Here is a 16227-nt window from a genome sequence, read left to right as displayed (position 1 = left end):
GATGCAGCTGAGGGCTGCCATGCTCAGAGGGTCCCGGTGCGGCTTGGCCTGCGTCACCTGCGGGAGGAGCCGGCACTGCCCCGCTGACCGTGTCCGGGCACTAGAAGCACAGGGAGGGTTGCGAGCCCGGCGCCGTGTCACTGCCACCTGAGGAGGCGGGAGGAAGCTGTTTGGATTTGTGCTGTCGGCGGACGTGCTGCAGAAAAATAGGGTGTTTGTTAAAGTTCTGTTTCCCTGCCTTTCAGATCGCCTTTATTTCGCAGTTCTCTGCCAAAAACCAAAGAGTGGAGCTGCAGCTTCAGATACCCATTACTTCTGTGTAGACAATGAACTTGTGTATGAGAAGTAAGTACAGACTTTCTTTTTTCTTTTTTTGTTTTTTGTTTTTTTCCCCATGATCACTGGAATAAATCAGTCAGAACGACAGTAATGAGAAACCAGTCTAATTGACGTTCTGTGTTTAAATATTGCTGAGGGAAACATACTATTCTCATTATAGAGCTAATAATATGAGTCTGTCCTCTCAGACTTACTTGCTGTGATGGTTTATAAGGTTTGGAATGATTTCTTGGCTTCCCATCAGGATTTCTTAAAAATCTTTTCAGAGCTTTTGGTATGCCCAAACTTGTTAGAAGACACTGGAACATGCTGCAGCAACGTATAATCGGAAATCTACATTCAAACACTGAGCAGAAAGAGATGTCTTTAGTCACCAAAATATTAAGTGGAGCATCTAAACATCCTGGAATAAGTGAAAAAGCTGACAAAACTAAGTCAAGCTTTTATGAGCCCACTAGTGAGCAGCATGTGTCTTTGTATGCGATCTGGAACACTACTGATTATTGATATGCTTTTAACCAAAAACGTACTATTTTTAAAAGGGCTGATGAATAATTATTCTCTGTTTTTGCTCTTCTTTAGCAGTAATAAGTACTGTATCTTCAATTAATTGAGGTGATTTACCATAGAATTTATAGGAACACTAGGTATATGTAGACATATTCCCAGAATATTTTGATTACTTGTCATTGCCTTCATTTAAAACCAGATATTTGGGTTGGTTTTGAAGCAGGGTTTCTAAACTGGTGTCCCAGAGTGATAAGGTATTGGGAATTTTTCAAATCTTGAATATTCTACTTTGTGTGATGGTGTGTGGGAAAACAGGAAACAACTGGTGTTCCACTTAAAATAGTACATATATAAGAAGACATTTACATGCTCAGAATTATTCATGCGTATATTACTGTGTCTTATTTTGTGCATCTAGCTTAAACTATCGAAATTTTAAAAAAATAAAAAATAAATTTACCCTTTCTCTGACTAGCTTCTATGGAGATTTTGGACCACTCAATCTGGCAATGGTCTACAAATACTGCTGCAAGCTAAGTAAGAAATTAAAGGTAATGCTTGTTTTAGTATTCAGTATTCATGTCTTTTTAAAGAACAAAAGCAAATAGGCCAGAAGTTTCTCTTGTTAAAGTGCTTTCATGTATTCCTATTGAAGCTATGTTTTGAACATGCATACAACGTTCCCTTACATGCATTTATGGAGGGAAAAAGCCACTTGCCTTTAAAATCCACTTTATTGTGGCACAGACTAATGTTAAGCTCCTAAAAGATGAGTTGCTAAATGGGTACAGATGGAGCTAGATTTGTAATGGTAGATTTTTTATATATTTTTTTTTAAACTTATATTCCTCTTCTGGTACTGACACCTCTTCTGTAAGAAGCAATATTTGATTTTTGATAGTATTTTTGGCATGGTCCTAGAGAAGACTTGTCATGTTCTGACTGCATCCTTTTTTTTTTTTTTTTTTCCATAGGGTTGCTTAGTAATTGGAGTCTTGTTAGAACATGGTGTCTTTATAATAGAGAATTCCTGTATTGATAAAATCAATTACTTAAAGTTAGTTGACCTTTTACACAAGTTGGACTATCAAACCTGTTAGGCAGATAAAAAGCTTATTAGCATTAATGTGAATCCCTGTTTACCAGTTCAAAACTGTTTAGGTCTTAAAAGCACCACTGAGCTATGAAAATTGGAAAGCATGCAGCACATAGTAGTTTAACAAAGTTTAAGTGAGGTTCTGTTGTTTTTGGTTGGGTTTGATTTAGTTTTGGTTTTTTTTGGCAGAGGGTATTACTTGGTGTCTGTCACTGGCATCAGTTTACTTAAATCCATCTTGTATTGTCACTATAGAGCTAGGAACAGGTTTACCTGAGACCTAAGATTCTCTTATTTCTGTTTACAGCATGGGTGTCATACCTTTTGGCTTGTCTGGGCTGCATTAAGTACAGAGGAATTGTTTTGGGCTGCATATACACAAGTTGCTCCAAAAGTAATGCCTTCTCTTTATTTCCATGGAAACTGCAACCAATACAAAGAGCACAGTTCATTTATGGAACAGTTGAAAAATACCATTAGTTATGCATTTCTACTAGCAGTGAACAAGAGCTGCCTGCCGCACTATCAAAATCTGCACCAGCAGAGATGACCTGCTGTCACCATTACTGAAACACACCACCCACTGCCTCACTGTATTCGCATATACTGTTTGGTCCCCATAATGAACATTCAGCAGGCATCAATGAATATCAGTGGGTACTGTTGTTTCCTCACAGAACAATTCAGTGACACACTTCCACTTTAGACACCAGTTGTGTCAGAATGCTGCACTGTCACATGGCAACAAAATGTAATGGGTTATTTGTGAGAAGGTTCAGCCTCTGCTGCCATACCACCAACATAATAAAACAGGAGGCATTACTTTTGGAGCAGCCCCTGTAAAATATACAATATCATTAATATATGAGTAACAAAACATTTTAATTTTTTTTTTTTTTTTCTTAAAACATTAATACAGGAGTTGAGAAAAAAATATAAAACTAATGGGATATATGACCCTTGTTGTGAAACTAATCAGTCTGGTTTGATGACCACGCAAGGTGTTCATCAGAGATTTCTGGTGAAATTTTTCTCTTCTGGTGCATAGTCCTTGATAGTTGTTTACAAACATGTGTACTGCCAAAAAGTGACAACATGAACAAAGCGTGGTTGTGAAGTGAAGGATATTTCTCTTGTAAGGGAGGGCGTATAAATGTCTGGTAAAGAGATGTGATCAGATTTTTTAAGTTGAATATCTGATTGCAGCCCTATGCATTCAGTTTGAAAGCCTGTGGGTAATATGTTTAGTTCAGCTGAAAATGATGTTTCAAACATAAATCGATTTTTTTTTTTTTTCCTTTTCTCCTCAATCTTGAAATGTATTTTCAAATTCCCGTATTGAATCAGAAGGTACAACTGCATATTTCTTACTGTTCAGAGCACTGTGTTCAGTCAGTGTGTCAAAATACATACAGTTATTTGCTATCACTTGAGTCAACGCTGTGCTCCTTGCTTTCAGTCAACACAGTGTTAACAGTGCGCTGATGGTTTGGGTATTGCTGGGGACTGGGTGCTTGCCCAGGTCCCCTTTGCAATGAAAAGCTGCTGCCTGATCAGGAAGTTAGCCATATTGCCAGCCATGCCGAGCTGCAGTTTGGACATTTGTTTTACAGGGTGCTCTGAGGCAACACAAGTTAATATAATTAATAGTCTTTCAATATATTGGGATATTACATTGGAGGGATGTGTTAAGATTGCTGAGAACATATTTCTGCTAGTGATCTGGATTATATTTGTCTTAAGTGCTCTGAGAGAGTAACACTGCTATGTAACAGAGATATTTTATGATAGTTTAGCAGTGATTCAAGTTTCAAGAGCATTAAAGTTTGCTTTGTGGGTAAGTTAGAGAATAGTTAGGGAATAGATTAGGGAATAGATGCTGTCATCATAGAGGTGAATGTCCTTCCTATTCGCAGTGCTATTCCACCTTCTCCCTTAGATCATTAGATAATCAATATATTTCACTCAGATGAAATTTCAAGACATTATTACTAACATGATTCTAAAATGTTTTCAAAATATTTTTATTTAAACCTATGTTTGCCATATCCAGAGGTATTTTAGAAGCAGCTATTAGTAAAAATATTGGAGTCAAGATATTTTTTATTTTTTTTTTTAGAAAACATCTAAACTATTATTTTAGTGCTTTTAGGACTTCATTTGTGATGGTTTTGAGAATGTAATGTATTTACTGCTAGGTGTTGTATTTACTTCACGTAGTTATCTATTGAATGGGGCTTGAAGTCAGAAATATTAAACACTTTCAAGGAGAAAAAGAAAGATCCACATAGTCTGTGTAAATTAGTGTAATCTTATAAAGATTATTTAGGCTGGATACTATGAAAAGTCCTGGAATAAACCAGGTGAGGATACAGTAGGCTCTTCTGAAGCTTTCGAGGCATTTGTCTATGATGTATTCTGTCTTCTCAATACAAATGGTTGAAAGTACATGAACTGAGCCTTATGGGCAAAGGAGATGTGAAACAAATAAACAGCAAAATTATCATCTTGTTCATTTTTTGATACAGTCATTTTCATTGATAAAGAAGAAAATAGTTCATTATACTGGCTTTGATCGAAAAAAGCAAGCAAATGCTGCGTTTCTCATAGGCTCCTACGCAGTAAGTATTAAAATTTTTACCATTACATAAGGAGGATAAATGTATTTATTCTTTCATGCTCATTTTTTAAAACAGCAAGATAGAAGCATTTGTTTTCTCTTGGATAATATTATTATTAATGTATCTTGCAGTAAACTGCCACCTTCTATTAGAACTTGTAATGTCCAGCAGGTATATGTATGGATTTCTTTTTTTTTTTTCTTTTTTTCCTTGTAGTGTGATTTGTGCTCCTAGAAGGAAAAGAAAAAAAAAAAAAAACCCACAAAAATACACCTCGGAAAAAAATTTGGAGTTTCATTATTTGTCATAGTTTTTTGAATTTCAAAAAATGTATGCATCTTTTCCTTTAGGAAAAAAAAAACCTGATTTTTATTTTCTTTTTCCTTTTTTCAACAAATATGGTCTTGGACAAAGTATAGTGTATCACTTCCTTTTGCAAACACATTTAAATATGTCTTCTTCACTTTCTTCTTTTTTACTATGAGATGATCTCTTCTGTTAACCTATGAGAGGCATAAGGTTGTGTAGTAGAGCCAGTATAAAGCTTGGGCTGCAGATCTGCTGAGTCAGGTTCTTGGCTGCAAAAATGGCTTCCCATTGCAACTACATCTGAAAGAATCTGTACTTGGTGCACAAAACTGTAGCTGAGGAATAGAGTACAAACGGCTTAAGTATGAAATATGTGATGAACTGCGTTCCTGTTCTGTTTTGACTTGTAATATGGCTTGATTGTAACACACTCTCTCTTGTTCATTTGCTTTTGAAACAAAGTGATGACTACTGTGTTTTTGATGGATCTGAAGGATCAGAGTTCATCTAGCCTTAGGTCATTGTGGTTTACCAGCTGTGCAGCTATGCAGTAGTAACTGTGCTAACAGCCTTCTTGCTGCTTCCCTGCTAAATAGCTAAGTCCTGTTTGTTGCTTCCCAGGTTTTCTTTGTTATCTGTTTTCTACAATAATCATATGAATAAAGAACTTAACTTGCAAATCTGCCATTATGGCTATCTGAGAAACAGGAACCTTATGAGTGTTACTGCTGATCTTTGTATTCTTAAGAAACTGGCAATGTAAGTTCTATGTATTTCCTAATTATAACATCAATATGAGCCAGGCCAGGCTAAATATACAAAATTTACGTCATGTCCTTTCAGTGGAATTTCTGTAAATGGGTCAGGGGGGAGAACATTGCCCCTCTAGATAAGATGATTCCACGTCAGATCCCAGGGATTTCCCTATTATGAATAAACAGTTATCATTGAAAAATGAGGTTCCTTATGTGTTGTGGGAAGTACTTCCCCATATCACATGGCAGATTACCTTCAGGAGCTCAGCAAAGATATATTAATTACAGAAGAACAACGATTAGCCACCTCCACAGTGGCATGGCCACTATTAAATGCTTTAAATTAGGCTGAAATGAGAACCAATACTTTAGGAAATGAAAATCAAGTTTTGAAAGATCATATTGAAAAGTTAGAGCAGGAACTCAGAATACTAACTGCGAAGAAACCAATTTTGCATCTCCCCATAGGTCAAGTCTGAAATATTTCAATAGACAGTGACCAGTATTCTGAATCAGCAGATATGGTTAATCAGGAGAATATAGATTCCAAGTCAGATCTTGAAGCTCTGCTTGCAACGGATTCTCTAGAGATCCGTTCTGTCGTAACCCCCCAAAAATACAAAAATAAATACAAGATAGTCTGGCAGTGGTGCCTCCCATCAATGCCCCCCTGCCCAAACCCATTAACAGCTCAACCACACACGGCAGTGAAACTAATGGACTTGTTACAGTGGTTTCAGCGGAAACGTAGAGGGAGTGTACCAACCTGGTTGTTGAGATTATGGGATTCAGGGGCAGAAAGCATTATAGTTAGTGGGCCAGAGATATCTAAATTGGCTACCATAACTGTGCATCCTGCCCTTAGGCAGAGATTATTATGTGGGTATCCATTTTGCAAATGAAAATCATTCTATATTAGATTGGTTTAATGGTGGCATGCCATATGGTATGGCCAAACAAATTGGATATACTGCTGTGTACAGGTTTGTAGTCCTCTATGGAGGACCTTCAAAATTATATCCAAGAATTAGGTATGAGGAAAGTTATCTATTAAGATTTGATAGCCCTGACATGGTTGGATTCTCAGCGGGACCTGATTTTACAGCAGGCCCCTTCCCACCTGTATTGCACTCTGGTCTCAATATTAAATCCTCTAGTGGCATCAGAGGTGGTGGTCCAGCAGGCAGCTCAATTAGTAGCTGACCTAGGAGAAACAGAGTGCCTGTAGACTAGGCATAATATCTGGACATTAGAAGAAGCTAAAGACAATGCTGGTGATTAAAAACAAGAGGCTGGAAGGAAAAAAATGCCATCAAAGTGTTCCAGTGTTGCTGTCAGATTGGGTGTTGCAACACCTGGTAACAATCTACATGGGGCTGATGGAGCATAGGACAGACCTGAACCTTGCAACCACATGCCTCCAGTAACATCATCGAGCACTGGAGTGAAGAAAGATTATGACTGACTAGCCAGTGCATATGGGAAGACTGTGACATATGACAGAAAGAGGCAAGACAAAGCCACAGATGATTTTTTGGAGTTCAGAAATCTGCACTTAACTGTATTGCCTTGTACAGGTTCAGTCTTTCAGCATTGTCCTTTAATGAAGGGAAGCACTATGTTAGTATTCATCTTCTCCTTGGGGGTAGGAAGAGTTGTCCTTTGGATAATTATGAATCATAGATGGTGAGGTAGTTTTAGCTGGATCCTGTTTTTCTTTCCAGTGCAATGGTTTTTGGCTTCTGTTCTACCTTTTCTATGAGGTGAGATATAATCTCTTCCCAGATTGATGTGGGAGGGATTCCAGTGAAGGAAGATCACAAACTGTGACCCTAAGGCTTACTTTTTTTCCTTGGTGCACTTTGATGATCTTTCATGAAGAGGCAGGCTTAATTACACTAAACAGTGCTGTAGTGTTCAGACACACGTATCCCATGTTCCTGCTTTCTGTATTGTTCTCTGTGAAGTACACAGGGGCTTAGGATCTGCACAGAATGTCTGATAAATGTATGTGTATAATCATAATTCCTGACTAGAAGTATATTAAGGTCATTCTTTTGTAGGTTTAAGCATCCAGCTACTTCTTCAGTTCAGAGTACATAGCTTTTTGATGAAGAAGGATCTACCATTTGGTAATGCTTGTCATTATTTGAACTGAATTGGATCATTTCTTATCCCATACTGTAGAAGTGATAGATTGATAGATTGTCATTCTATATTTTGTCTTCTGTGGGTTGAATATTTTTTCAAGTTCAATATCTTTTTTTTTTCTTTTTTTTCTTTTTTTTCTTTTTAGCTTCATGGTGGGTTCCTGCTTCATCTGCTTTCCTTATATAAAGAAGCTGTGTGGCATTGCATCATACTGGGGGAGCCTGGGTGGGAAGAGCAAGGAAATAGAATAGGGAAGTAGTGTCCACAGAGTGAGTCATGAAAATAGTGCTCATCTGTGTGTGTTATAAGGCCTTTGATGGCCTATGCACGGTTTTGGATAGAAGTTCTGCAGGAATTCCTACTTGTTTGGAATAACAGGCTACCAGCATTTAGGAATAGTACAGATACAGTAAGTTTGTATGTTTTTTGTACTTTTTTTTTTTTCTTTTTTTTTTTCTTAACGCAATCACACTTAAACACATGAATACATTAAAAATACAACGAACTGTATGTAACTGTTAAAAGACACTTGCATGTCTTCATAAGCTTTCAGTATTTTTACACTTAGCGGCTTGAAAGTATATCTTTTAAAGGCCCATCAACCTGAAGTTAGAATTCTTAAACAGTTATTTAATTTCTGTTGATAGAAATTGTAATATGTTGGCATGACCGTTGAGCATCTTTTGTTTGAATACGTATGTATGTGTATATTAACTGTGTGGAGATGTGCTCATTTTGACAACTACTGCAGTTGTAAAGCTCTTCATTAACTGTGGTGCAGTGAAAGGGCAGTTGTTAGTGTTCTGGTTTACAAGCAAAGTCTGCTCCCAGTCTCTTCCTCGCAGTTCTTGTTTTTATAATGTTCCCACATCTTGCATCTTCATCTAACTTGTCTGTCTTTCCTCTTTTGTGGAGATAGTTTCTGAAGGGGTCATCCAAACTACACGCTTATTTCTTTCCCCTCCTGAATCTGCTGCTTTCTTCCAGGTGTACTTTGATGTGACAGCACAACCTAACTCAGGCTAGGGGGCTCTTCAATGTAACAAGAACTTAAAGAGGAAGAACAGTGTTTCCAGTGCACTGTTATATATGTAGCTTTTAGGATATTTTAGTGTAAATATTAACAGTTTAGATCTTAGTTTCTATATTGTTTATCTTTCATCTATGTAGGTCACTCTAAAATTAATGCCTCCTATTTCTTTGCCTGGAAACTATAACAGATTCAAGGAGCACAACAGTATTTGATAATGCAAATTCTCAGATACAAAGCATACTTTTTCAATATAGTTGCCTATACAGTCCATCTTTCATCATCCTGAACAGATGGAAATCAGAAGGTGCCAAATCAAAACCATCTGGTGAGTATATGGAAGGGCAGTGTAGTCAAGACTAGCAGTGTGCTCCATGGTCTTCATACTGGTATGAGCCTAGCATGATCATGTTGTCAGAGAAAGGTTGTCTCCTCTGGTGTGACACTGGAATTTGAGCCTTCAGCGTAGTCAGTATTGCAGAATTGGTGGTTTGTCCAGGTTCCAGGAAATCCAGGATGACCCCTTCCTTTCCCAAAAGACAGTGCATATCACTTTGCCTTCTGAGGACTTCATCTTTAACCTTTTCTTCAGTGGGAAATTCACTCCCTGGAATGCCACTGCATCACTGCATGGACTACTGTTTTCACTCTAGTGGGGATGCTACCTCTTGTCACCAGTAATGATGCCAGTCCTAGAAACTGTCACTTTCAGCCTTGTATTGGTTAAATAGGTCCTGACAGACTTGCATACAGTGTTGTTTCTGTTCCTGGGAAGCCTTCCTGTGTGAGCCTTCCTGGGAACCACCTGGTCCAAACTTGGCAATATTTCAACTCTGCCACCATTATTTCCAGTGCATTGAAGCTGGTATTCATTGAAGCTCCTTATACAGTTCCTTCGTTGTAACCTGCTGATTTGCATGGATGAGTCAAGCAAGTGGCTCTTCATTTCATGGTGTCACATTTGTGCATGGTCGTCTAGAATCTGGCTGTTGCCACTGCTGGTACATACCACCCACCACCTCTCTGTGCTTACATCTACTGTTTGATCTCCATAAGCATTCAGCAAGTGTCAGTGAATGTCAGTGGGTGTTACTTTTTTCTGCCTGGAGGAATTCAGTGACACCTCTTTGCTTCACGTGTGTTTCTGTGTCAGATGCCATTTTGTCAGTTTATGCTTCTGCTGCCTGACAACAAAATATAATGGAAGATAGGTGAGATGGTTCAGCCTCTACTGCCATCTGCCTCCAACACTGTGGGCCAACATAATCAAATTGGAGGCATTACTTTTGGAGCGGCCCTCATATTTTTGTATTTTGTTTAATTTTTATGTATGATATGCTTCATAACGGGAACAATATTTTGTGTACACATTCAGCCACACAAAGCATAGCCACATTTGGTTAGTTGGAGTTGAATGGTCACAAATTATTTGGGGTGGATAGTGTGAAGGGAAAGATGGGTGGGGGGAAAAAACCTTTGTTCTTCACCTCCTAAAGAAAAACTGCTTTTCCTTATAAGCTGTCTGTGTTGTTCAGGCTTTACCACTCTACCAAAGCAGCAATGATCTTCTGAGTTGATATCTACAGTGGCTTCTCTTGATTTTCACCAGGACTTGGCTGTGGGTGAGGAAAGTCTGCTTCTCCTACCATTGCTCCTTCTATGTTAAGAAAGAAAATGTACTTTGTAACACCCAGTTACCAAGATCCCCTCTCTCCCCTTAACTGCATTAACTTAGTAACAGTGTTTCTTTTCTCAGGCCTGGCACTAATAATGTACTTGGAGGGCGACCCTCTGGGGGTACTGCCCCATGAGCTGCTGTAATTCAGGTCATCTTCTCCAGGACTCATCTCTGTACTTTGTCTATTTTCTGATCTTCTTTCTTCAGGGTAAGCAGCATTTCCTTCATCCATTCTGATCCATAATACTGTTTTTGACTTTCCAGTTTGATGGTGGCCTTCCTAACTGTGGGCCTAACATGGCTTAGGAGTTGGAAGTTGTAGAAGCAGTTAACACCAGCCTACATATAATGTTGAGCTGTTACGGTTTTACTGTGGCACTTGCAAGTTATCCCTGGATAAGATGTAGAAAAGGAGGTAAATCTGTTTAGTCGTCCAAGCTGAGTGATAGTAAATGGGTTACAGGTACAGTGCTCAAATTAGAGGTGGGCAAACTGTGTTCACTCTCAGCTACATTTTGGCAAAGAAAGTTTATGCTTGTCATTTGAATGGCAGAGAGAAGAAGAACAAAGAAATACTGGTATTTCATATTAGTAGAAGTTGCCTTAAGTCTTTCTCTGTGCTCAAGACCTCATCTGAATGACATTTTGGAAATCATCATAAGTTTTCATTGTAACAGTTTTTCTTGCTTTTTCTACAAAGTTCTTCCTTACCATGTTCTTTCCAGGCTGCATTTTTGCATAGGGTTGCCCTCTGGGGATTCATCACTATAGTATTATTAGCTTTTATTAGCTTACTTTCTTATCTGTTACGGTGTACTGATGTTTCCAGCTATGCCCCTCTCAACTGTTTTAAAAATGACTGGAGGCTTCTATCTATTTAACAAACTGTATTTCTGGTAATAAAAGTGTAGTTGGCTACATGTGCATTTCTTTAGTACAGCATACCTCCATATACAAGCTTCCATTTCTGTAGTACTGTACACTTCCATACAAAAATATATTATTTGAAGAAATATTGCTAGAAAGTTTAGTGCATTAACTGTCTAGTATGTTCAGTTTAGGTTTTAATAACATAGCATATTTGATATTGGGGGGTTGGACTCGATCTCTAGAGGTCCCTTCCAACCCTTACAATTCTGTGATTCTATGTGATACTTTTATAGTAAAATTATGTGTGTGTGCCAGCTTTTGATTGTAGAGGTATTTGTTCTGAATTGAGTGATTTGTATGTATTTGTAGTTTACAGTGGTTCAGATTATTTTAAGTGAGTGACATTTTTGGAACATAATTGTATTGCATAAAATATGGTTGTAGGCAGTTGAAATTGAATCTTCTCATTGTTGTCATCCTTTTAAGTCAATGGGGTAAAATTTGTGGTTGAGGGTAGCAACCTCAAGTAGGTATTTCATTTAAGGGCTGACAAGGAGAATAAAGTGGCTTATTAAGCACATCATCAACATGAATTCAAAGGGCTGTTTGCTGACTTGAGTTAATATGATTTCTAACAGTATGGCTTATTTAAATAGCTTTCTATATTTTCCCTAAAAAGCAATAAATGATATCAGGTATCTTTATTACCTGATATGTTCTGTTTTGGGTTCAGTATTACTCTCACATGGTAACTCTTGGTGAGAACACCAAAACTTGGTGTTCTGGGGATTTAGATTTCTACCAGGAATACTTTCCATCCTATTGCAAATCGTGTTTCTGTAGGAGCAACACTAATCTAGAAGACCCTTGTTTAAAATAGGACTGGGTTGAAAACAGTAGTATAAATCAGATAAGGTTTGATTACTGCTAGAACTTTCATTCAGTGGTTGTTTGTGAGTGTTCAGTAGCCTAGTCCTACAAGCTTTTCCATTTCATTGAATGAGCATTCTAGTGGCTGTTGGACTGTGTGGCAGTATTGGCAGGAGCAGTGCTTGAGAGGTTCTTGACCATTCACAGAGCTACATCCAGTCCTTTAATTAGAAGCAGGTGTCCTAAATAGAAAGGATGATTAGAGCAATGTTAATGGTTCAACCTTAATGGCAAAATTCTGGCTGTATTTTGAAGTTCAGTAGGATTTTATCTTTACATGCATAAAGAAAATGAATTTCTAAAGAAGTAGTATGTAAAATGATTATACAGGGTGAAAAAACAGTGTTATTGTGAAAGATGTCAGTTCTTTATTATAATAATTTTCTTGAATATACTTAAGGATTTGTAAAAGCTTTAAGACTGCAAGTGTGTGCATGTGTCTGCACTTGTATGAGATTGTGGGACAACATTAAAATCAATGCAGCTGTACTTTTGCATGCTTTCTTTCTGGTCTTCACAAAGCAGAATTTTCAAGTTTCTGTTAAAAAGCTGCTTGTTTTGAATGTTTGGCTTGAGGAAGGAGAGCCCCTTGTGATATGATTGTAAAATTTGAATAAACTTTTCTCCGTATATACACGAAAGTACCCAGAATACATTATTTTCTACTAAATAACAGCTAATTTAATTGCTTAAAATTTATACTCTCATATCATTTTATTGCACTTCATGGTGGTTGCATTATGGGCATTAGCTACAGAAAAGAGCTCTGTGTGTGAAAAATCCTGTAATCCTGCAGAAATGTAAGTAGCCGAGCTTAGATTCAGTACGTAGTTAAATTGGTTTCAAGTGCTGTATATTTCTAGTGGCATGTCTTTTCCTATTTCATGTTCTCCCCCTTGTGCACACTTCATCAGTTTACAAACGTATCTGTAAACATCTTTGTTTTCATTTTTGTCAGTTCAACATTCACATTTCCAGCTTTTTCTGAAACTTCAGTTCTGCTGAGTACCTTATAAAATTTGTCTTTCTTTAAACTATCCTGTCTGCTCAGAATTCACTCTAATTACTTTTACTTCCTCTCTCATTTACTGCCTTTCACATAATTCCAGTGAAATAATTCATCCTGAAGGTTTTAGTGACCTCCTAGTCAGAAGAAGTAGCTGCCACTGACCTTGAACTATGGGGTATTTGCCAGTTTGTCTATTAAAGTTTAGGTTTGTATCAGGAGTCTGTTAGAAGTGAATCTCTCTTTAAACCCTTGGTCAGTGCATTTTGGTTCCCTTCATAGAGCAGCACATGGTCAATCCCAACAGCTCATGAGTGTCCAGTCCATGGGATCAGACTAGGACTAGCATGAAGTTAAATAAATAAAATTCCGGAAGTCTACATTACAGATGTCAGCACTTCATTGCCAGCTTTCAGTCTGCAGATGCATTTATGCTAGTTTACACACATCCTAACACAGATGTAGCCTTTGCTGCTTTGATGTCTCCTGTTAGCCTGTTCTTGGCTGCTCCACATCTCACTCCTTTAGTCCTACCTACAATCAGTTTCTATGAAGGCTACTCCAAAATTAATGCTTCCTATTTGATTATGTTGCCTCACGATGTCAAAGATGGGTGTTAATATTATGTCAGTAGAGGCTGAACCTTCATTTCATTACATTTTGTTGTCATGTGACAGATGGCAGCAGAGGAGCACTGACAGAATGGCGTCTGATGTGGAACTGCATGTGAAGCAAAAGGGTGTCATTGAATTTCTCCATGCTATTAAAACAGCAGCCATTGACAGTCACTGGTGCTTGTTGAACAAGGAGACCAAACAGTGGACGTGAACACAGTGAGGCAGTGGGTGATGTGTTTTAGCAGTGACAATAAGTGGCAGTACAGATGTAGGTTTTTACAAGTGTGGCATGCAGTTCTTATTCATCACTGATGAAAATGCATCACTAACGTTAGTGACTGTGTTGAAAAATGGAGTTCTGTTGATGAGAATTTACTGTATCAAATAGTGTTATTCTGCTCTTCGGATCTGTTATAGCTTCCATGGGAAAAAAATAGAAGGCGTTGCTTTCAGAACAACCTGTGTATGTTTGGAACCTTGACCACTAGCAACCCCAGTCCAGTCAGAGATTCATCCTTGAGCCAGCTTTCCACACATCCAAGATTTCCTGCTGGGATTCTCTTCTGATCTTAAACTCACAGAAATGATCTTGTTTCCACTTCTGTTGTCATAGCTTCTTGTGTTGTGTTACTGCTGGGATACTTCCATTACGAACGAAGTTTCAATTTGTAGTCTTTCTCATTCACAGTAAAGACTGAATGCTATTCTCTGTCTTGAAATACACCGTTTTATCACACCTGCCCAGATATCCTCCTACTAACCTGAAGTTTTTGTAAACCACTTTTCACCAAGAACTCTATCCAGCAGTTTCACCCACAGTTGTCTCTGAAACTGCTCCACACATTGCATCTTATGTGTGCAGTCACAGTCAGAATGTACCACAGTCTGTTTTAGTTCCAGAAAATCTTAAGAAATCTAACTCCATTAAAGAGCTTCCTTCAGTGAGTGTATTGTTTCATATGCACTGGAACTATTGTGCATTTTTGCTTAGTACTTTTTCCTTTAAACTTGTTTGCATTTAAAAATGCTATCTCCTGGCAGTCTGGTTTTTTGTTTGTTTGCTTGCTTTTTTTTTTTTTTTTTTTTTTTTTTAAAAAACATACTCTGTGATATGGTAGATATTCCGGTGCTCAGAATTTTTCATTAGAAATCACATTGGCTTTCTTAAATGTGCTTGTCTGTGGTGAATGTTTGTGTAACTATGTCAAGGAATATCCATTCAGATGTACTTCTTCACTAGTACTTCTTCACTATTGTCATTTCAGGAATAAGAACTAACCAGTATTGATACCATGTGGTGTAATTTAGACTTAATTATTGTAATGTGTCCACTAGGGCATTAAGAACATCCTCTTGCTACCGTTAATTTGCAAACATGCTATTGTGTTGAAGCTTGTATTATTCAAGAAGATGGTAAAAGATCAGCTGAAATGTGAGAGGAATCCTTTTCCTTTGTGCTACAGGTGCTTCAAGGATTAGCTAACCCTAGAAGCCTTTCTGTTTGCCTGTTGTACAAGTATTGCTCTGTATTACCCAGCCTGGCAGCACTGAATCACAGCTTCTTTACACAGTGACTCATTTCTGGGTACAACCTCTGCTTTTGCTCTTTAATTACAGTTTTCTCTGTTTGTTAGTGCCATTTTATGCCTCTGTTTTAGATGTTTTTCTGGGGCAGCACTTTCTCTGATAAGTGTATGGCAGCTGTAAGTCTGTGTTCATTGTGCTCTGAGACATTTAATGTGACTGTATCAAAACATACAACTTGGAATTCTTTTTAACATAACCATCATGTCTACTTCAGGCAGTGAACTGCGTATAATGTATGCCTGCAGAATAGAAAGCAACTGAGGAGCAGGTCTTAAGTGATCTACCTACCTATCTATCTAAAATTTTGAAGTCTTTTTTAATTCTAGGTATATGCTTGCAAATTGAAATATAAACTTCACTTATACCACTTCAGTGAAAACACGAGAAACATGCAGTTTTCATTAACATAGTAAATTACGTAAACAAAACAATTGTGGTTTTTTGTTTTTTTTTTCCCCTTTGGTTTTGCCAAATGCATGGGAGGAATGCTTAGTATTTTCAAATCAGAGGAAAAACAGGAAAGGTCACCTGTTGCCATTTGTATTTTAGGTGTTGAAGATACATTTCAAGCTTTGATTTTTTTAGCAGCATCTCTTCCAACTCCCATTCTCATCTCACAGGAATGTGTGTGGGTGCATGGAGAAGATGTTGCCAACACAAATTAGGCCATTTGTTCAAACTGATTTTGCAATAGGCTTCCATAAGGAATCATTTTGACAAAAAAAAAA

General features: G+C 37.7%; 1 protein-coding gene across 7 annotated transcripts in view; it reads left to right on the top strand.

Annotated features, from left to right (window-relative positions):
- The first annotated feature begins 212 nt into the window (after positions 1 to 212).
- The window catches only part of CDC14B (cell division cycle 14B), a 43002-nt gene continuing 26987 nt past the window's right edge, over positions 213 to 16227 (top strand). For 6 of the 7 annotated variants that reach the window (XR_004305577.1, XM_015849315.2, XM_015849314.2 and 3 more), the window contains exons 1-3: positions 213 to 345; positions 1325 to 1400; positions 4474 to 4566. Coding sequence is in view for 6 of the 7 variants with exons in the window: in XM_015849315.2 (XP_015704801.1) it covers positions 1359 to 1400; positions 4474 to 4566 (135 nt within the window). In the remaining variant the exon portion in view is untranslated. The remainder of the gene's footprint in view (positions 346 to 1324; positions 1401 to 4473; positions 4567 to 16227) is intronic. The other variant, XM_015849313.2, reaches the window with a different exon arrangement.

Source organism: Coturnix japonica, chromosome Z (assembly GCF_001577835.2).
Source record: "Coturnix japonica isolate 7356 chromosome Z, Coturnix japonica 2.1, whole genome shotgun sequence".
Taxonomy (NCBI): domain Eukaryota; kingdom Metazoa; phylum Chordata; class Aves; order Galliformes; family Phasianidae; genus Coturnix; species Coturnix japonica.
The sequence above is the reverse complement of the archived record's forward strand: the minus strand, read 5'-3'. Positions and strand labels throughout refer to the sequence as shown.